This window comes from Rhinatrema bivittatum, chromosome 7 (genome assembly GCF_901001135.1).
Source record: "Rhinatrema bivittatum chromosome 7, aRhiBiv1.1, whole genome shotgun sequence".
NCBI classification, from domain to species: domain Eukaryota; kingdom Metazoa; phylum Chordata; class Amphibia; order Gymnophiona; family Rhinatrematidae; genus Rhinatrema; species Rhinatrema bivittatum.
Window position 1 is genome coordinate 190,597,048 of NC_042621.1, and position 22,278 is coordinate 190,619,325.

The window sequence follows — 22,278 nt, forward strand, 5'->3', positions numbered from 1 at the left end:
AAATACCTGAATAACATTTCCTCATACAAATGCTTAAAATTAGGAGCACACATTTGCACGCAATAGGGGTATTTTATGTAATGTGCGTGCCATTGTGCGGACAATATATAATTAATGCACTTGTGTGCTTGCGCCCACATCGACGCGTATATGGATGCATGCACTTGTTTTAAAGTTGCCGGCATAGTGAGCAACTTTATGTAAAGTACAGTACTGTACAAAAATGGCATTAAAGCATTGATGCGTTTCCTCATGTGCTTAGATTAGAATGACCATTACTAATACCTAGAGGTGTGGGAAAATCTACCAGCTTTCTGTTTTAATATCCATAACCATCTATTTGTCATCACACATTCTCATTTATTGTTAGATATGTTGAAATCCGATCTGCTTCGTATTAGAGGGGAGAGGAAAAGTGGCACTATGGTGCAGCAGAACTCGTAAACATGGCCAGCAGTACTGAGTCGTACTGCTGGCCATGTTTACGAGTGCACCTTTTATCGCTGCTCAAACAGAAGCACATTAATATTTTGTCAGAAGATGGTTGAATTTCCAAAGAGTTTCTTGCTTAAAAATTAGCATGTATGACGCAAATAGCCTGTACTCATGTACTCGTTATTTTATAAACCTCAAACAAATGGGCTTATTTTCACTTTTGTGCGCACATGTATATGTCTAGGGGTGTTCCAGGGCGTGGCCAAAATTTACATGCATAAATTGCTATTTTATAAGAGACTTGCGTGAATACATGAGGTAACTTATTTGTGCAATTTTTCACCTGCTAGTTAGTTTGCGCAATTGATATCAGATGGGTCTGTTGTCAATTGTTGGTTGGGTGGGAGGTCTGGATAAAATGGGAGGGAGTTGAGGCTGAAGAACTAGGAGCATCTTGATGATCTGGAGAAGGACTGAGTGAACTGGGAGAGGAATTGGAAAACTGGAAATTTAAATTATGAATGTAAATTTTAGAATATACCAACCTATGTGTATAAATTAGGGTTTTATGTGAGCAAGTCGTATTATTTTTTTTCATGTATAAAATGTATGTTTTATAAAATAGGTAGGACTAGTTTGTGATTTCAATGCATTACAGATATTTGTACGTAAGCATATATAGACACGTATGTTGGAAGGGGGGGAGTTGGTCATACATATATTTTATAATCTGTGTATACCTGACATGGGTGAGTTATATATATATATATTTGGTTCTTTGCGTATATAGGGCCTTGCAGAGTTGTTTGAAAATTTATCCTCTAAGCCTACAGACTGCTTCCAGCAGTTGTTTTTTAACTTTAGTTTTAACTTGCTTGTATTTTGGGATCATCTGATGGCTTCATGTCACCAGAGTCAGGTATGGTATTGCCCCTGGCACCAAGGCACTTGTAGTTCCCGTTTCTCTAAGAAAAGGTGGACATTTCTGGTGATGCTGAGCATGCTCAACTCAGTTGCTGATAATGAATTGGACTTTCTGCAAAGAGGTGTGGAAGTGATAGATCTAATTTTTCTTTACAAACGTTCCTTGACTTTTGTTCTAATGTCTGAGAGTGGGCTAATAGCTCTTCCTTTTTGACTTCTTTGGTACAGAGTTTTCTTATTTTAAAAGCCTTTTTTTCTCTTCCAGAAAGCACAGGCAGTATCCTTACTACTCCAGATCTAATGACTTCAGCTTTGTTTTTCCTACTGTCTATACCCATTTCTGGGTAGTGAGGGTTACATGATCAGATCCCTATTTTGGTACCATCAGATCTTTTCTTGGCAGCATACTGCAGAGGTTTGCTATTGCTTTCTCTAGCCCACATTTGGGTGCTAACCAGGCATGACTGTGTTTAGTTTTTTAGATTTACTAAGTATGGGCTCTCCCTACCCCATGTTGCTAGGGTATGATGTTTACTGGTAAGGTCCCTTTGCTCTTGTGCTGGGGGTATGTTGAATTTCATCACCTACTCAAATTATATTCCATGCATAGCCACTCTTATGCCCCAGAGTCCACTGGGTAGCACAACCAACTGTAACCATCAGGATGTCCTCTGTTGATTGAAGCATACCTCTGGTCATTCTGTGAGGTGTCCTGGAAGACCTACATCACATAAAAGGAATTATTTCAGCATGTGCATGCTTTATTGGCAGGAGCACAGATAAATAGATTGCTAAGATTTTGGGAACTGCATACCTGTCCACTTTGTTTATGCTCTGCCTTTTGTGATTGGTCAGCTGTGGTATCGAACAGGAAGAGCATTTAAAGTGGCACATCTCTGCTGTTTGTTGTGCAAACAGGAGAAGGCACAATGGGGAGAGCAGGTCTTCCACTTGGAGTCTTCTGTTTAAAGTGGGAAGTTTGGTAGCAAAGTGACAAGCAATATATTGTTGTATTTAGACTTGTTTAATAAGGCTATTTATCATGATTTTTTTTCAGGACATAATTAAATATAATTTCTCAGCACATTATGCAAAGGCACTATTCAATAACAAAGTTATTTTCCTTATACGGAAATATACTTCGAAGACAGACGCAAAATTTTCATCTGGTAGTATGAGGCATAGCTGGCACGACGGTTTAAGTGAATTTCTTCATTAATCTGAGCTTCACATAGGTTATCCCTAGGAAGATGATGGTCATGCAGATCAGAGCCACAATATTTTCCCACATCGCCCAGTTGTCAATTCCGATTCCCTGACTGCAAAGATGTTCTTCCCCATAGCACCTGCAGGGAAGAGGACCACAGCGTTAGAGGGTTTCTGTAGCCATCCTGTCAGCATGAGTTTCTAGCATAACTTCCTAATTTAAAATTCCTTTCGTGGGCCTTGCCCTACCTTCTTACTGAAAATATATTATTGCGGCATGGAAGCCAATTTAACATCTCCCTCTAAATTTCCTGCATTCTGAGCAGAAAGGACGGCGAGGCGGACTACAGCAGTGAAGCAGTGTGATGCGGAACTGTAGCAAAAATCTATTTGTTTGTACCCTGGCCATTTTCTTCTACTCCATTGTATATCACAATCCAAACTGGGGCTGGAAACTGGTGCCATGAGCCTTCGTTCATTCTGTTCATGTCCCCATTTACCTCATTTAGCCTGGTCATGGCATCAGAGGCCGCAGCCTGTGGTTCTGGAACTCGGCTGGAGCGGACCCCCAAGTCGAGCCACAATGTATTGCCAAGGGAAAGGAAGATCAGGCCAAGCACTGAACCCAGGTTCTCTGCATGGCAGTGCACAGGCCTTGCCACTGAGCCAACAGGTCCTGTACCAAAAGGGTTTAATATAGATCTTGAATTTGATTGGTTCTCTTGATTGAGCTGTCAGGGATCAACTTAATTTGACTGCTTTAAACAATGTTGGGGAAAATTTCTAATGTGTTTTTTTTTCTAAAGGAAGAGTCCTTGAGAAAATAGAGGGGAATGTCATGATAGGTGGCACGGGATTTAATTAATTATTTTTCACAGATTTTTTTTTTTTTCCAGAACGGTTGGGTATGCTACACATAAAATGGCTCCTTAATCCCATCGTGGTTTTCTCTGCTTTTATCTATAAAATAAAATACTTTGAGGAGTGGAGGGGAAATCTGCTTTTTCTTATTGTAAAGAAAGCTCCTGAAAATAAGTCCATTCCAGTTACACTGATCGACAGTAATCTGTAACCCTATACAGCAATTTGAAAATCACCAAAGATTATTGTTGACCGGCTATCAGAAATTTGCCAGTTCCGTTTCTACGCCTGCCATCCTAATGCAGTCTGTAACTGAGCGCTTACTTTCACTTTGGACCCTATTTATGAATGGGTTCATTATAAAAAAAAAAAAAAAAAATACAGCTGAGCACCTGCCCTAGCTGGTTACATTTTGGCTAGCTTAGGTTAGGATAATTTTCAGATGAACCCAGTGGGCTACAGTTTTTCCATCTGAAAATCATCCAAAATCTAGCTGGCTAAATCTTAACCAGGCCTCCCAGATTTTACATCCAAATCTTAGCTGGAGGAGCTGAAAATCAGTATCAGCTGGCCAAGTCCTCTCTCGGAAGCCCATCTCCCCGCCCTCCACAGCTCCAGTCTCCCACCCCTCACTCCTTCCAATTCCTGATATTTTCAACAAGTTTCTTAGAGATTCTGTCTCCCTCCCATTCCCCTCTTCACCCCTCCCAAGTCCTAAGGTTTGAAAAAAGGTTTTCCAAATCTTCCCCCAGTCCATAGTTCTCCTGCCTCCTCAGAGGCAAAAAGTGCTATGCTTAGCTCTTCTCCTCCAGCACCGAGGCCTGCCTGCTGCTGGTGCACCCCATGCAGCGCAGCACCACCTGGTCTGAAGCAGCCAGACTTTGGCACTAGAGTGAGGAGGAGGTCAGCAGAGCTCCTCCTACCGCCAGGAAGGTGGGGGGCATATGGGCTAGGGGGAAGGGTCAGAGAAACTGGGGGGTGGGAGGGAGATCGAGGCTGTGAGGAAAAAAGTCAACAATGGGAGTTGGGAGATGAGGTGGTAGTAGGAGCTACCAGGAAGGGTGGCAGCTCGGGGCCAGACAGATTTAGACCTGCTGTTTCAGAGCCTGGAATCGGCTGGCCAGTTTAGGGACTACTGTGAAAAAGCAGCCCTAGCCACCTAACCTTCTTTCCCTGCCTTAACTCCACCCTCTGCATTTGAGCCTGTGAAACTAAATTTAGACAGCTCAGCCCAGAAACTTTTCAAAGCCTTTGACCTACATGGCTAGTCCTTAGGATCATATTCTGTAAAATATGCAGTGTTGGACAACAGGCCCAGTTAAAATAAATAAATCATCTCAGTGGGATCTATTTCCTAATAGTGCATGTTAGCCCCTTTTAGTAAATATGATGGCTACATCATTTGGAAAATTGATTCCTTGGCATTTTTCCCATAAATACAAAATGGGGGAAAGCCTTTAGTGCACAGACCTTTTTGCGTGTGGAATAAATCCGCAATAAATCAGGCCATTGTAACTAATGAGTGCTATGTTCAGGAATTCTTAACAGTGGAGTGGGAAGTTTTCAAACCGTCCATGCTGGGGCAGTTTCCCTGGCTACTTTTAACCTGAGGACCTTGCCCCACATTTCAAAGCCAACGTACACAGGTACTGTTGTTTTGACGCTTGCTGTGGGTGCAAAGTATTTGCAGACAATTGTGTACATCTGCACCTGCTTTTTTTGCCTGGGTAGAATCTTACTGGAAAAGTCTGGCATAGATTTGAAAATGTGATCTATGGGCAAGCTCTTCCTTCCCTGGCACGTCCCTGGGGCTGCCTTCTCTCAATGTGGCTGAAAGTATGCGTGTTGTGCTTTTAGCCACCCTAGGGAATGGTACATTTCAGACAGCTGAGCTAAACGGGTAAAATGCTTTTTAGCCAGGTAAATGGCTTTGACAAATGCCATCCCTAATGACTTTTTGAACCATACGGCAGCTTTTACTAAAGCCTCAGTCTCATCGGTTCTATTTGGTTCGACAACGAGGTGTAAAATTTAGTGTTGGCTCAAGATTTATTTATTTATTTATTTCAAAGGTGGTCTCTTCAGCTAACTCCAAATTTTTAGGGTCAATCATCAAAATGCGTTATGGCGTTAATGCACGCAATAATCATTTCGCTGCAAAGTGCGAATGCAAATTTTTTGAAGGGGTGGGATTAATTAAAATGAGGGCCAATAGTGCACTGTGTGATAGCACAATGGATGCTATTGCATGTTTTTAATGCTGGAAATAACCACACATTTTTTCCTGCTGTTAAGATGTGATATGTAAAGATATCCCAGCACCCAATCTGACTAAACTCTCTAGTACAAAAGAACGATCTTTCATCATTGCTGGATCAACAATATGGAACACCATGCCCTCTGAATTACGCCAGGAACTCTGTCACAAAAAATTTAAACAAAACCTTAAAACCTGGCTATTTAAAAAAGCCTACTATCAATGATCTGAATCCTCAACTACTCTTCCTAACTGCCACAATCTCTCATATATTGCTTATATTCTATTAATACAAAGTTATATACTGTATTGTATTCGTTCAGTTACCATGTTATATTGTAAAGCGCAATGCTGAATTACTGTTTGAATGTAAACCGAGGTGATGTTATTTATGTACCCCGGTATAGAAAAATCTATAAATAAATAAATATGCCCAAAATTGCCTTACTGCAATTTGTGTTAAAGATTACAAATTGCATTTTGGCCATTTGTGGGCTTGGGGAAGAGAGAGTGGGAGAGGCGGAGAGAGAGAGAGAGAGACTCTGTGGAGGCCTTCACAGTAATCAACTATTTATATCTCTACAAGCCGTTAAGCCCGTTAAAACGGGCTACATTAACATTTTTTTTGGATCATTTCCTTCCCCCTCATTCTCCCTCCCACCTCCCCCACTCTCTCCCCTCAGTCACTCCTCTCTCTCCCTCCCTCCTCCCCTCAGTCACTCCCCCCTCCTCCCTCCCTCAGTCACTCCTATCTCCCCCTCCCCCAGTCACTCCCCTCAGTCCCTCCCCCCTCCTCCCCTCAGTCCCTCCCCCCAGTCACTCCCCTCAGTCACTCCCCCCTCCTCCCTCCCTCAGTCACTCCTATCTCCCCCTCCCCAGTCACTCCCCCCTCCCCTGAGTCACTCCTCCCTCCCCCCTCCCCCAGTCACTCCTTCCTCCCCTCAGTCACCTCCCTCCCCCCTCCCCTCAGTCGATCTCCGCCGAAGACCCAGAGCGGCGGCGGCCCGAAGACCCGGAGCGGCGGCATGCGCGCGAGGGAGGGACAGACTTCCTTCCGTCCGTCTGTCCCTCCCTGGCGCGCATGCCGCCGCCGCTCCGGGCCTCCGCTGCCGCCGCTCCTGCCCAGGTCTTCGGGCCGGTGCCGCCGCCGCCGCTCCGGGTCTTCGGGCCACCGCGGCCGCCGCTCCTGCCCGGGTCTTCGGGCCGGTGCCGCCGCCGCCGCTCTTCGGGCCGCCGCTGCCGCTCCCGCCGCTCCGGGTCTTCGGGCCGCCGCCGCCGCTGCTTCGGGTCGGTGCCGCCGCCGCCGCTCCTGCCGCTCCGGGTCTTCGGGCCGCCGCTCCTGCCCGGGTCTTCGGGCCGGTGCCGCCGCCGCCGCTCCGGGTCTTCGGGCCGCCGCTGCCGCTCCCGCCGCTCCGGGTCTTCGGGCCGCCGCCGCCGCTCTGGGTCTTCGGGCCGCCGCCGCCGCCGCTCCGGGTCTTCGGGCCGGTGCCGCCGCCGCCGCTCCTGCCGCTCCGGGTCTTCGGGCCGCCGCTGCCGCTCCCGCCGCTCCGGGTCTTCGGGCCGCCGCCGCCGCTCCGGGTCTTCGGGCCGGTGCCGCCGCCGCTCCTGCCGCTCCGGGTCTTCGGGCCACCGCTGCCGCCGCTCCTACAGCACCATTTTTATTTTCAAGAGGCACACTGTGACCGATGTGCTCGCATGCGCGGTAGAGCTGCTCTCTACTGCGCATTTGCGGCACGGTGGTCAAGCTTCGTTTATTAGGTAGGATAGGAGGGCCAGCTAATAGCTCGAGGTGAGGTGTTGGAGGGAGTTCAGGGTTTAGGGGCCAGTTTTATGTGCCGAGTGAGACGTATGAACAGCACAGTACACCTCGGTGAAGATTTGATGTCATTTGGAGTGAGGAACGTCACTAAGTTGAGATTTCTACTATGTTCTCTCACCCTAGCTTGATTAGTACCCTGTTATAGAGTCTATCAAGCTAGGGCGAGAGAACATTGTAGAAATCTCATCTTTGTGAAAGTTTCCTCACTCCAAATGACGTCAAATCTTCACCGAGGTGTACTGTGCTGTTTGTACATCTCACTCGGCACGTAAAACTGGCCCCAAAACCCTAAACCACCACTGACACCTCAACTCGAGCTATTAGCTGGCCTTCCTATCGAAATTTAAATAGTTGAATATGGGGAAGGCCTTATAAATAGTCTCTCTCTCTCTCTCTCTCTCTCTCTCTCACATATATATTTTGATGAAGCTAGAGGTTTGTTTGTAGCAGATTTATTTTGGCTAATCCATCTATTTTTTTCAAAATACATATAGTAGGCAGTTTGAAAAATGTAAAGGTGCTTACACTTCGGTAAACTGTGAAAAATCTTTGGCACATTTCTCCTGAATTGTTGGGAAATCAGTGGTGTTGCGTGGCTTTTCACCGCAGAAGTAGAGTCCCCTGAATTCATTGACTTGCAGGGCCTACAGTGTAAATCCAAAACAGCCAAATTGTAACAAAACAATAAAACAGGATTTAACAGGATGACAGAAAAAACTTGAGGTAAGAAGATATGCAAAGCAGTACACACTACACATAGGAAGGAAAAATCAAAAGTATAAATTTAAAATGGAGAATGATTGGTTAGGCTGTAATACTGCACAGATGAATCCAGAGATTACAATAAATCTATTCAAAAGGCTTCTTTGGGGGTTAGCTGGACAAATCTTCACAATTAAAACAAACTTATTCCCTTCCCCCTCCAATGACCACACTGCACGTAAACATGAGCCAGATAAAGAGTGGGTGTGCCGGAAGCATTCTCAGGGAGCAGTTTAAGTTTTAACCAATCAGTGCTCATATTCAGTGCTGGGTGGACAAAGTCAGCTGGGTAGCTCTGGTCAGCCAAGCAGCAGGCCTGAAGTGAGCCAGACAGCTTGAGGCCAGATATTCAGTGGCACTTTTAGCCAGTTTTCTTTCCCACTCAGTGGTTTTTGAATATGGACCTCAAGTTGAATGTGTTGGCAATATGATACTGATATTTAAAAACAGCTGCTATCATACGGGCCGATACAGTAAAAGTTGTGGGAGAGCGGGCGAATGCCCGCTCTCCCGGCGCGCGCACAGGCCACTCTCCTGTCTGCGCAATTCTGTATTTAAATGAGGGCCCATGGCAAAAAGAGGCGGCTGTCAGCAGGTTTGACAGCCCACACTCAATTTTGCCGGCATCAGTTCTCAAACCCGCTGACAGCCACGGGTTCGGAAACCGGATGCTGGCAAAATTGAGCGTCCGGTTTTCAACCCGCGAGCCACGGGCCGATTTCAAATTTTTTTTTTTAAACTTTTTTTTTAACTTTCGGGACCTCCAACTTAATATCGCCATGATATTAAGTCGGAGGGTGCACAGAAAAGCAGTTTTTACTGCTTTTCTGTGCACTTTCCAGGTGCCCGGAAAAATTAACGCCTACCTTTGGGTCAGCGCTAATTTCTGAAAGTAAAATGTGCGGCTTGGCTGCACATTTTGCTTTCTGAATCACGCGGGAATACCTAATAGGGCCATCAACATGCATTTGCATGTTGCGGGCTCTATTAGGTTCGGGGGGGTTGGACGCGCGTTTTCGAAGCGCTATTACCCCTTACTGAATAAGGGGTAAAGCTAGCGCATCAAAAGCGCGTCCAATCGCAGGTTAACAGTGCACTCCGCTGGAACGCACTGTACTGTATCGGCCTGATAGTGGGATGTGTTGCTAGAAATATTTATGTGTAAGTCAAGAATTAATTATCCCAACCAAGGATGCCGAGGTTCAAATCCCACTGCTGCTCTTTGTGAGCTCGAGCAAGTCTCTTCCCCCTCCATTGCCTCAGGTACAAACCTAGGTTATGAGCCTCTGGGGACAGGGAAATACCCCCTGTACCTGAACGTAATCTGCTTTGAAGTGGCTGAAAAGCAAAATATAAATTAAAAAAAAAAAGAACTATTCAACATTGGTAATCTATTATTGGAGTACTGCATCCCAGATTTCAAGGAGGATTTGGAAAAACTGGAGAGTCCAGAGAAGAACAACAAAAATGATTAGAAGCCCGGATAATTTGACCTAGCCTGGAAAAGAAAACAATGAGGGCTGAGCTGAGAGTAGTCGCCACATATGTAAAAAATGCTTAGTGTAACAAGGCAGATTGGTTATTCTCCATCTCCAAAAAGGAAAGGACATGACTTCTTGAGGCCCCTTCAAGCCCTAAAGTTCCATGATCAGTCTGACAATAAAATCAGATCATTTTCTGAGGGGATGGTCTTTCATTAGAACATAAGAACATGCTATACTGGGTCAGACCAAGGGTCCATCAAGCCCAGCATCCTGTTTCCAACAGTGGCCAATCCAGGCCATAAGAACCTGGCAAGTACCCAAAAACTAAGTCTATTCCATGTTACCGTTGCTAGTAATAGCGGTGGTTATTATCTAAGGGGATAATTTTCAAAGGAGTTACGCATGTAAATGTGACATACTATCGTAGCAATTTTCAAAAGCTATTTACTCGAGTAAAGTGCACTTACTTGAGTAAATCCTATGGACAATTCAATGGCATATATTGTAGCAATTTTGAAAAGCCCACTTACTTGAGTAAAGTGTATTTACTCGAGCAAAAACCAGTTTTGCTCGAGTAAATGCTTTTTAAAATCAAACCCAGAGTCAACTTAATTAATAGCAGGTAATGGACTTCTCCTCCAAGAACTTATCCAATCCTTTTTTAAACACAGCTATACTAACTGCACTAACCACATCTTCTGGCAACAAATTCCGGAGTTTAATTGTGCATTGAGTGAAAAAGAATTTTCTCCGATTAGTTTTAAATGTGCCACATGATAACTTCATGGAGTGCCCCCTAGTCTTTCTATTATCCGAAAGAGTAAAAAAACAATTTACATCTACCCGTTCTAGACCTCTCATGATTTTAAACACCTCTATCATATCCCCCCTCAGCCGTCTCTTCTCCAAGCTGAAAAATCCTAACCTCTTTAGTCTTTCCTCATAGGGGAGCTGTTCCATTCCCTTTATCATTTTGGTCGCCCTTCCCTTTATCATTTTGGTTGCCCTTCCTCATAGGGGAGCTGTTCCATTCCCTTTATCATTTTGGTCGCCCTTCCCTTTATCATTTTGGTCGCCCTTCCTCATAGGGGAGCTGTTCCATTCCCTTTATCATTTTGGTCGCCACTGCAACTATATCTTTTTTGAGATGCGGCAACCTTGTACACAGTACTCAAGTTGCGGTCTCATCATAGTCCATTAAACCTCAAAAACACCTCGCAATCAGCCTTGGTTTAGCCAGCATCTGATCCATCCTTACGCCGCTTCTAATGCTCATAGGCCTGCCAAGTCTGCTCAAATGTCTTTAGTCTTTTTTTAAAGCAGTCAATGTTTTCAAATAATATACGTTTTCCAGTCACCTGCAAACCTGGTCTCTTGAAGGTGCTGATGTCTTCCTCCAATTATATGTGAGTTCGCACCAGGTCGCCACCAATATTTGTTATATAAGAACAAATTGAGCTGGTTCATGTTGAGAAGATGGAATATTTAACAACATAAACCTAGGATCTCGTGTCATCTGTATCTCAGTGACCTCATACATTAACTCCAAAATAGTGTCCCAGTAGACTGCCACCCCGGGCATTCCCACCAAATATGCAAAAGTGACCCACCGCCCCCACATTTTCTCCAGCATTTATCCTCTGTATCAGGGTATAGCTTATGAAGCCTTTTCAGAGTCAAATATCAATGGCAGAATACTTTATAGCTGTTCTCCATGAGCAGAGCTGAAACAGAGCTCCTCCTCATATCTAAAAAGCAGCTATTCCATTCCATGTCCTTCATTGTCTGCCCCAGATCCCTCTACCATGTTTTCTGAAAGTTTGGCTTTTCTGTATATTCTGCATTTAAAATAGCATAAATCCTAGAGGTTATCCTTGTCATCTTATCTGCATGGTCACAAAAACTTTCAAATAATGTTTTCCACTTCAATAAATCCCCTTTACTTCCTCCCTTTTCATAAAATATTGCACTTGTCTGCTTCAGGAAGAGTGTTAGACCCCCAGGCTCGCGACCTAAGCGGTAGACTCACCCGGCCCCAGCCACAGCATCGGCACAAGATGCCACCATTGCTTGCTGATGAACAGATTGAGACAACACGCGCTTTAGGCGTGCACGTGCACAGGTATATGCATAAAATATGTGCATTGTTGCGAACACGCCAGAGGCGTCCCTTGATGATACCCACTAGCCACATTTAGGTGCCCTCCTTCTGGCACCCCTTGCTTTGGCAATAGGTCCTCTTAGTGCCTTGTCCCTCAGTACTGGTTGCTTGTCTTCTCTCTTGAAGTGCCCTTTCTATGTTCTCCTGTGCCTTCTCTGCCTCTTGCTCCAGTCTTGTCTATTCTCTGGCTCCCCTGTCCATCCTGTTTTTCTTTTATCTGATCTTCTGGTTTTGACCTTGGCCTAGACTTGGATTCTCCGGATTGCTGCCTGCACCTGACCCCTGCCTGGAAATGTCACCCACCGTCTGCAGCTGCCCTGATCTCAGCCTGCCTTCCAATTTTCACTGCCAGCTGCCTGCCTTGACTCGTGGCCTATTTTTTGGATTCCACTATCTTCAGCTTGCCCTGACCCTTAATTGGACCATGACTGGTGCTTCTTGGACACCCCCTGGGATCCACCTAATACCTGCTGGCCATCAGAACCCAAGGGTTCAACCTGTGAGGGAGACAGTTGGTAAAGGCGAAGCTCCTGCTTGTCCCACCTCGTGGTACGTCCACCTGCTGCAGTGCATCCTATTACAGCCCAAGGGTCCAGAAAAGCTAACAGAGATTAACTGCTGACTGAATCACATGATTTCAGTCCTTTGCCCTCCCAGAGCTGTTCCAATCTTGTACATCCTTTTTCCTTCCATCTTGTAAATTCTATTGAGCAAGTACCCGGCTCAAATTCCCCATTGAAATGAAAGGTTGAATGCAAAAAAATATTTCTTATCCCCAACTTTGGTCTTGTACCATGTATCTCAGATGTTAAATGTCAAATCAGGATCAGGCAGCATTAGTATCTAAGGAAATCCCTCAATTGGAGCACTTCCCATCATATCCCTTTCCGTCACTCCCAAACCTCCCCTGCTTTTCACTTGGTGCATCACTCCCCCTCGCCAATCTTGGTGGCTTCTTCTTCCAAATGAATCTGAACAATTTTCTCTGCCAAAGTTTAAGCAAGACTTCCAGAATGTTAATAGGGAGCATTTGGAAAAGATCATTTAATCTTGGAAAGATATTCATTTTTATAATCACTGTTCTTCCAAACCAGGAAAATTTGTACCTATCCCATCTATTTAGATCCTGATCAATAGTCTTCCTCAACCCCATGTAATTTAAACTGAATAACTGATCCAACCTTGACCCAATTCTTACTCCCAAATAATCCCCCCCTCCCCACTTTGTGTGTTTAAATGGAAATCTGTGAAGAATTTCTGGCAAAAGAGACTCCAACACTGAAATGTTTACAATTTCGGACTTCTCCTCATTCATTTTATACCCCGAAACCCTTCCAAATTTCTGTATCTCCAAAAACAGAGGGTGTAATGAGATTTCTGGATGGGCTAAAGTAAAAGCACATCGTCAGCAAAAAGAGATAATTTATACTCCTCTTCTCCTACTTGAATACTCTTAAGGCAAACAAGCAGGGGGCTCCTCTGTCTTGTTCCCCTACACACCAGAAAAGTGGGCAACTATACCTCATTAATTTTATACAGGGAGAAGGCCCTGCATATAACTTCTTCAATTGTCAACCAATCCCAGTTTGCCTATCATTGCAAATAAAAATTACCAATGTACTATTTCAAGTGCTTTCTCTGCAACAATTGTGAGAAGCACTGATGGAATTTTCTTCTGTTGAGCCTACCACACCAAATTAAGAACCTGCCTCATGTTGTCAGAGTCTAATCTCCCCGGTACAAAACCAGCTTGATCTATGTGTATTAGTGAAGGAGCAATTGTTCCCAATCTCAATACAAATACCTTAGCTAGAATCTTTAAATCTACATTAATTAGTGAGATAGGACTGTATGATCCACATAAAGTTGTATCTCTCCTGGTTTCTCGATAACTGTAATTCCCACCATATTAGAATCTCCTTTAATATCATTATCTACCAATAATGAGTTGAACATTGACACTAAAGATTGTACAACTATGGAACGCATAAGTTTATAAAATTTGGAGGAGAAACCATCCATCCCTGGAGCCTTGCCTTTTTTTAAGTCTTTAATTACTCTCTTGACTTAAAAGGCTATTTCCTTATTTAAAATCTTCCATCCCCTAGATTCTAAAAGTCCTCTGGATATATGAATCTATATCCTCCCTCTTGATTTGTTGATTAGCTGAATATAGTTTCTCTTAAAATTGGGAAAAATGCTTGCTAATACCCTCTGGTTTCAGAATAATTTTATCCCCTTTATCTTTAATCTTAATTATTTGTTTCTTCATCATTCTCTCTTTCAGCTTCCTGGCTAACAACCGACTAGCCTTATTATTGTGTTCAAAATGTTCTTGTTTTACTTTATCCATTTCAAAAGCAATTTCTCCCTTGTCCAAATTCCTTAAATCTTTCCTTGCAGAATCTAGCTGATTGAATAAAAGATGAGATGGGGCCCTCGTATTGTGAATTTCTAATTTTGCCAATTTTTGCATTAAATCTAATCTAGTTGTCTCCCTTTGATTTTGAACACAGGTTGCTGTGGAAATAATTTTTCACTGTTCCACAGCTTTCAAACAATCCCAAAAGATAACTAGAGACACTTTTCCTTTATAATGTTACCTCAAGTAATGCTGCAATTCCCTTCATAGTTGGTCACAAATCTCCTGGTCTCTCAACAAACTTTCATTGAATTTCGAGAATTGCTTTCCAAAAATAAAACCCTGTAACCATCAAGGACACCCAAATAGTGGAATGGTCAGATCAGATGATTGGTTCAAATTCTGCTTCTTTCAACTGGGGCATTAATGCATTATCTAATAAAAAAATAATTCTGGAGTATACCTTATGCACTTTGGAATAAAGTGTATAATTATGCTCAGAGGGATGATAAAGTCTCTAGAAATCCATTAGGCCCCTATCTGTCATCAGAGATTTTAAGTGAGCTCTGTGGTTTTTTGTAAATACATTCACACAACCAGAATTATCCAGGAAAGGATATCTTGTTAAGTTAAAATCACTGCCTATGAAAAGAAATCCTTCAGTCCAATTTCCCAGTGCCTTATATAATAAGTCAAAACATGCTCCTTGTGCAGAATTGGGAACATAAATATTAACTAGCATGTACAATTGTTTGTTCATTATCAATTTGATTATTATGTACCGTCCTTCAATATCTCTGATGATTGACTGCACTTCCGCAGTTAAATGTTTTACTATTAATATTCCCACACCGCTATATCTATGTTGCACACTAGCTGCTGTAAACAATGCCTGAGAGAAGTGCCTGGATAATAATAGCCTTTCATGACTTTCATTTAGATGTGTTTCTTGTCAGAAAAATATATCTACATAAAAATGACGGCAGAAGAAGACCAAATGGCCCATCCAGTCTGCCCAGCAAGCTTTCACACTTATTTTTCTCATACTTATCACGGCCCGAAGAAAAAGGTTGCATCTAAACGTGCAGGTGCTCCTTCCTGCCCATGCAGCCCCGTAAGAAAAATGTTGCCGGAGCCGCGCGGGCAGGAAGGAGGAGGAGCATCAGCCACGTGCAGAAGAGGAGCAGTGCGGCCCGAGAACACCAGGGCTGCTGCAGAGCCCATCCTGTGGCGACCCATAAAGAAGAGGCCCAGAGGTGAGAGAGAGGCTGAGGGCCTGTAGAGTGTGTGTGTATGAGATGAGTTGAGAGATTGTGTATGAGAGTGAGTTGAGAGACTGTGTGTGGGAGTGAAGACCTGAATGTTTGCAGAGACAGCATGTGAGAGCCTCTGAGTGTGTGAGAGAGACAGCATGTGACAGTGAGAGCCTGTGCTTGAGCAAGACAGCATGTGGGAGTGAGAGAGAGCCTGTGTGTGTGAGAGTCAGACAGCATGTGCCAGTGAGAGACTGTGTGTATGAATGATTGTATGAGAGAGAGCATGTGAGAGTGAGAGCCTGTGTGTGTGTGTGTGTGTGTGTGTGTGTGAGAGAGAGAGAAAGCATGTGAGAATGAGAACCTGACTGTGTGTTTGAGGGAAGAAGACAGATGGAGAGAAAAGAAATAGAAAAAAAGACAATATAAAAGGAATTGGTAAAAAAATAAGAAAGGGAAGGTGGAAAAAAAAAAGCCTGTGACCAACCGATTAGAAAACTAAGATCAGACAGCAAATGTACAAAAAAAATAAATTACTTTTTACTGATTGACATATTTAATCTTTGGGAATGTGCAAGAGTAGCACTTTCTCTATGCGGATCTCACAATGTACGAGATCAGCATGGAGGAACTGGAAGCCCACGGGGCCTGCACAGAGGAGGCAGCAGAATGCGATTCAGTGCCAGTAGCAGCAATCAGCACCTCCCCAATAGCCACGCAGCAATAGTGACAGTGGCAGCAGAAGAATGAGAGAGGCTCTGAGGTTGCTGGCAAAAGAAAGAGAGGGAGTCTCTGCCTTTAGTGTGTGCATGTGTATGCTGGAAAGTCAACTCCTAGTTCTGAGGAGGAGTAAAATTCGACTCCCCTTTCCGTGTGGTAGCGCTAAGCATTATTTATGTGTCTGTAGAGACCCAAAGGGATCTTTGAGTTCATGAAAAGGGGAGGGGATTGAGTAGGTCATGTGAGAGGGAAAGCACCCCCATGTGGGAGACTAGATGGAAGCTTCCTTATTCAATACAAAGCAGTGCCGCCATTTTACCCTTTTGGGGCAGCAGGTTTTTCTCCTCTGCCCTTTTGTTGTTGTATTCTTAGGAAAGGACTCTGGAAACCTGGGAAGGGAGATGAGAGGGTGTCCTTTTATTCATTTATTACCCTGGTTTGTTGTTGTTGGTTTTTTTTTTTTGGAAGTTTGTTTGAGGAGGGGGTTTTTGTCCACCCTGCTTGCCTCTTTATCTTGGTTTTACCCCTTTTTGTGTTAACTGAGATCCCCAGGGTCCAGGGATTGGGCCTCTAGTCTCATGAAGGGAAGTGGAGTTTTTCATTGTGAAAGACCTGAAGGGGAGATCTGCGGGAGGAGAAGTTTGGTGCTCACAGCCAGGGGAGGTCATGAGAGGGAAGGCGTCAGGTGGAGGAGAGAGGTGTGAAGTTTGGAAAACAATGGAAACAAGCCCGGTGCTCCCACTCATTCTGAACCTATGGTGAGTTGAGTCACATTCACATTATAAATGTCATAATTAAATGATAAGTATGCACTAAAATCCAACCCCCTCCATAATCCCACCCCCATATGACCAAAGCCCCGCCCCTGCCCCACCCTCACCCTGCCCTGCCGGGCCATGGAAAAATAGTCTTGCTTGAAGCCGGTCCCTGGTGCAAAAAAGGTTGAGGACCACTGCCCTAGATCCTTCAGCCTTGCACCCCCCCTCCAATTAATTTTAAGGCCATAGGCTCTCCCTGAAATTTTGATAATTAAACTCAACAATCATTATGCCCCTACCACGACCCTTTCCAGAACAATCCAATAAAAAAACTGACTGGACATCATATTTTTGTTTTGTATATATATAATAGAAAATTATGTTGTCACTTCTGTAACAATGACACAAAGTCCCTCCATTACTAGGCCCTTCATGAAGTAACATAAACCTCTGCAAAAAGTCATTCAGAACCTGTATAGCAAATCTGCCATAGCAAGATAGTATTAACTTCCAGAGCTCAAACAGCAAAAACCCTGTATGAAAAGGCAACACTGCAAATATTCCACCTGGCCCTAACACAAATTCAGCTTCTAGGTGGAAAACAGAACAAGCGAGACTACTACAGATCACGACACAGAACCTAGACACCAGCAGAATACTTCACCTCAGTTACACATACAGAACACAGACTCCAAATACAAAATAAGGGAGAACGAATTAGAAATATAAATATGCAAATAAAAACTGCATTTTTTTGTTCTGCCTTCTACTCCAGCTCCCCCCCCCCCCTTTTTCCTGTTTCCTGCAGACTGGAGAGGAAGGAGGGGACCAGGCGAGGAGGTGCTGGATAAGACAGCATAGTGCTTTGCACTGTGCTCTTTCTGCTCCAGTGCACCTCATCCTGTTCCTTGCATGGTACCTAGGAGGGAGGGACTGGAGCAGGAAGTACAGCGCTGTTCTCTGCTGCCTGAGATTGGGCACTGGCCAATAGAGTCATCAGGGCAGAGGATTGTGTGCTAATGCCCTTAGGTGAAAACAGCCCCGCTGATGATGCCCCCTTGGAATTGACACCCGGAGCAGCCACCTCTCTTGCCCCCAACCCTAGCCATGGCCCTGTCTAAGAGAAATCCATTTTTTGATGTGACAATTAAAGCAAGTGCGTCTTTTAAATTACTTTTTTAAGTTATACATACCGTTAAGCCATATCTGGGAATACTGAAGTATTTGAGCCAGTTCAGCCAACCCATTACACTTGGAAGATTCACCAGAAGACCAGAGAAAATCTAGAATAGAAAGAACAGAGTATTATGGGATGACTAATACACAGCTTTTATTTTTGATCTGGACTAAAATGAAGACGTTAGGAGGCCAATATTCAGTAGGCTTTTTAATGGACAAGTATCTGGCTAGAGTTAGCAGGATAATTTGTTCTGTACATTCAGCAGAATAAACATCCCACTGCGTATACTTGCTTAAAGTTATCCAGATACATGTAGCCGGATAACTTTAAAACCTAAATGGCTATGTTTGAATGGTTAGATTTTGAAGTTATCAGGCCTTGTGTGGTTAAGTAGAGATCTGTAAAAGGAAAAAATATATATGTAAAGGGGGCCTTTGGCCCATTTTTTTCAGGTGCCTTACTGGGATCAGGTACTCGCTCCTCGAGGGCCTGCTCTCCCTGCCTCGGTGCCTGTAACCATCTACTTCTGCCTGGTGGAATCGCTACCTTACAGCTACCATCTAGTGAGTAACCTAACTCTCAGTCTGTCTCATCCACAGCATTGCTGTGCTGGGAAGCCTACACCTGGATATCCCTGGACTGCTACCTCTTGATCAACTCACTACTGCCACCTCTGGTGGTACACATCAGCTGTACAATAAAAGAGCTACTTCTGTGTTTGTGTGTCCTGAGTCTAGCCCAGTGCTGTGGCTCCCCACGGGGCCCCTCCCCATGGGCGTGGTCATCTGCCACAGTACCCAAGAATCCACCCAAACACCACTAAACCATAACACAAAGTGGATGTGTTAGCTGCCTTTGCCATCACCATCATCCTATTGGTTTAATACTTATGCATATATTCTGTTGCTGTCCTTTACTTAATCCCCCTTTTGAAGAAGAAAATCAGATCGTGCCCAAGATTTCTTTTACCCGTCATCTGCAATGACACTGACCACTAGCAGCATTGCTACTATGTTAATGTTCTTACCATCTGTTCCATACCCTGGTTGAGCCAGCCTGCAGATGTCCGGGATGTGATGTGAGGCTGGGGGTGGCCGACAGCTTGCAGATGCCCGGGATGCGATATCTCTGTTTATTTAACCCTAACCATTTGGAACCTTTTTGAAACTGCCCCAGCATCCCATATTCGCCAGTGACAAATATCTTACTTGTCTGGCACCAAAATGTTAAGGGATAGCGGTGCATCCTTTGATTATATTTGGAATTGCCTTGCACATATAATGTTTCAAAAGTAGTAAATTGGCATTTTGAAATTCTCATAAGAAAAATGAATCAGGGGACTAGTTTAATGACCTGGGATTGGTGGCCTAGGTGCCAACAATTCTGTATAGGCAGAGCACTTATCCTATCGTGATGGCTCGTGAATGAGAACAGGCAGATGATGGAGCACAAAAAAAAAAAAAAGACAAGGTAAATCAGCCTTTGCTTGGAGTCCAAATCAAGATAAGAAAGAAAATCACATGAATACTTACCAGCATGAGGACAAAAGAAATGGTAATGAGTAAGTTGGCGATGGCCGCTACATCCATCCCAGCACTAATTGCCAGGGACATGGAGGTAGCAGTATGTGACAGCAATATCAGGGTCAGCATAAAGAAGAAGAAATTTCCTGCCAGTCTCTGAAAACCTGGTAAAAAAAAGAAATAAAGCAAGAAAAGATCTTTGGGGTTTCCCTACAATCGCAGAAAGATATTTTGAAACAGATTTGGGACAGCAGTTTTCAATGGAAAGCACTGCTTTCTGATTTGCAGCGCAGTGGGACTCTGTTACACTGAGCTCTGTGGAACGGTAACCATTTCTGTTTTTTCAATGGAGCTCAAGTCAAAAATTTCTGAAAGAAACTCTGCTTTTAAAAAAACAAAACAAACACGCTAGGTAGCTTGTTATTGTTTTTAATAGACATTGGGCACTTGAAGTCTTAGTCAGTTCCACCAGCTAATTAAAATGCCAAAAGAACATAACTCATAAGTTAGGCAGAAGCAGTGCAATGTGTGTGATCTTTAGCCCATGCAGCTTGTATCCATTAAAGTCCTTCTATGATTTTGAGGCAGAGAGGAATAACTGAGTTGAAGTGCTCTGAATAGAAGAGGGTTCTCCTGTATATCCTGAGACCTAAATTCAAGACCCAGCACATAAAGAAACACCTTCAGCTTAGGGCTAGGATAGTGCTTTCCTCTCCAGCCTCTCCCCTCCCAGGCAGCATGCAGGAAACATGAGGGGAGGTGGTAAGGCAGAGGCTGGAACAGACTGAGGAGTCCCACGTAATAAGATGCGCTTAGCAGAATGCACTGTTTAACTCTCATTTGTGTATTCTTTTTTTGTCCGCAAACTTTACTCCAATGTAGCAAGGAGTTTTGTGCACAAAAAAATGTGCATCCAGGTTAGCACCCTCGCAAGGAAATCCCATGCTAATGATGGCATTAGCCTCCAGTGCAAAGAGGTGCACTGGATTAACTTGTGATTTCTTAGCACTGGAAACTTAACTCCTAGTCAAAGCTGGAGTAATGTTTTTAGGGTGGAAGCAGGAACTCCATTGCCTGGATCTGTAGTCAAAAATGTATACGCAGAAAACATTTTTGTGCTGTCGCTCCTTGTGACCTTGGACAAGTCACTTTACCCTCCTTTGCCTCAGGTACAAAATTAGATTGTAAGCCCTGTAGGAATAGGGAAATACCTACAGTACCTGAATGTAATCTGCTTTGATGCACACTTTGATGTGCCAAAAAGTGGAATCTAAAAATCTAAATAAATATTTTCTGAGCATAAAAGACTGTTACATGCCCAAAAGTGTTTGGTTTTTGTGCACATAAATCTTGAGTCTGAGAGATTCCTTTTTCCCCACCGGAGTTAAAATGTGCGCTTAGCCAACACAAAATGTTGAACACACCTTTAACTCAGGTTTGCATGCTTTTTAACTCCCAGTGCATCACATACCCTTTGCCTACTGCATCAGGAGATACAATATTTTTTACCATGTGGGTTATAAAACTGTGCACTGAATTGCAGCAGAGTTTTACTGTACTGCTCACATCAAGCCTTGCATAGACGAGAAAAACCACTCTGCTCCCTAATTCACCCCCTCTTTTCCTGTTGCTTTCCTCCTCCTCCTCTTCCCTGTAGGGGGGTAGGCGTGATTTTGGAGTGGACAGGACAGAGCAAAGAAAGGAAGAACTATTCTGCTCTCTAATCCAGTCTCTCCCCCTCCTATTGTTTTCTCCCCCTCCCAGGCAGCCTGAAGGGGGCAGGAGGAAAAAGTTCAGATTTCCCAGGTACGTGCACACACCCCGAGCAGTAGGAAAATTGAATACTGGTGGTGACACCTAGCTCAGTCAGCACCCTCCCACAGCCTGGCACCTAGGGGCAGGGACGGACTCAGGATTTTGCATTTTTGCTGCTTTTACACCCTGACGTCTGTAAAGGGTTGATACAGGGCATCAGAGGGTTGTTCTTTGCCCAATGAGATTCAGCAGAGCTGAAAAGCAGCAAATATTAGCCAGCCTGCTGCCCCTAAATGTTTGCCGACCTAGGTACAACATAATGGTTACTTATTGACAAATCCAGGGCTGCCTGGCTGACTGCTGCTCGCAGCTGTGGCTGGTCCCAGCTTCTAGCATGATTTGTCAGTTTCCTGGTTTCTCTTGCGCTGATAGGGACAGATACCAAGAGGGAAAAGGAATCTCACGATTGCTGCTTCATTGTCAACCTTTGCTCTTAATAATGCTTCATGGCATTAGTGGGTCCGTCTGATGCGTCATTTTTGTTTATATCACTTTGTAAAATATATAAGATGTTGGGGTTCACCATTTATAATTACTCACATAATTAAGGAAATAAATAGTACTCATTATACATTGACAATTCCCCCCCTCCCTCTCCACTTACCAATCATCCAGTAACTTATACATGAAAACACAATGGGTGGAATTGTTCTCAGAATCACCAAGTCACCCAGCATTAGGGCAAAGAAGTAGGCAGATAATCTGTAATAACCACTGGTGTATTCATGGCTAGAAAAAAAAAAAGAACGAGGGGAGGC

The 22,278-nt window shown here is 44.0% G+C and overlaps 1 protein-coding gene across 2 annotated transcripts in view; it reads right to left on the reverse strand.

Moving 5' to 3' along the window:
* Positions 1–2,373: 2,373 nt before the first annotated feature.
* LOC115095664 (ATP-binding cassette sub-family G member 2-like) overlaps positions 2,374–22,278 on the reverse strand; it is an 88,073-nt gene continuing 68,168 nt past the window's right edge. For both annotated transcript variants that reach the window (XM_029609681.1, XM_029609682.1), the window contains exons 13-17: positions 22,125–22,249; positions 19,715–19,869; positions 18,196–18,285; positions 8,028–8,146; positions 2,374–2,705 (exon numbers count right to left, since the gene is read on the reverse strand). In XM_029609681.1, the coding sequence (XP_029465541.1) occupies positions 2,558–2,705; positions 8,028–8,146; positions 18,196–18,285; positions 19,715–19,869; positions 22,125–22,249 (637 nt within the window). In that variant the 3' untranslated portion in view covers positions 2,374–2,557. The remainder of the gene's footprint in view (positions 2,706–8,027; positions 8,147–18,195; positions 18,286–19,714; positions 19,870–22,124; positions 22,250–22,278) is intronic.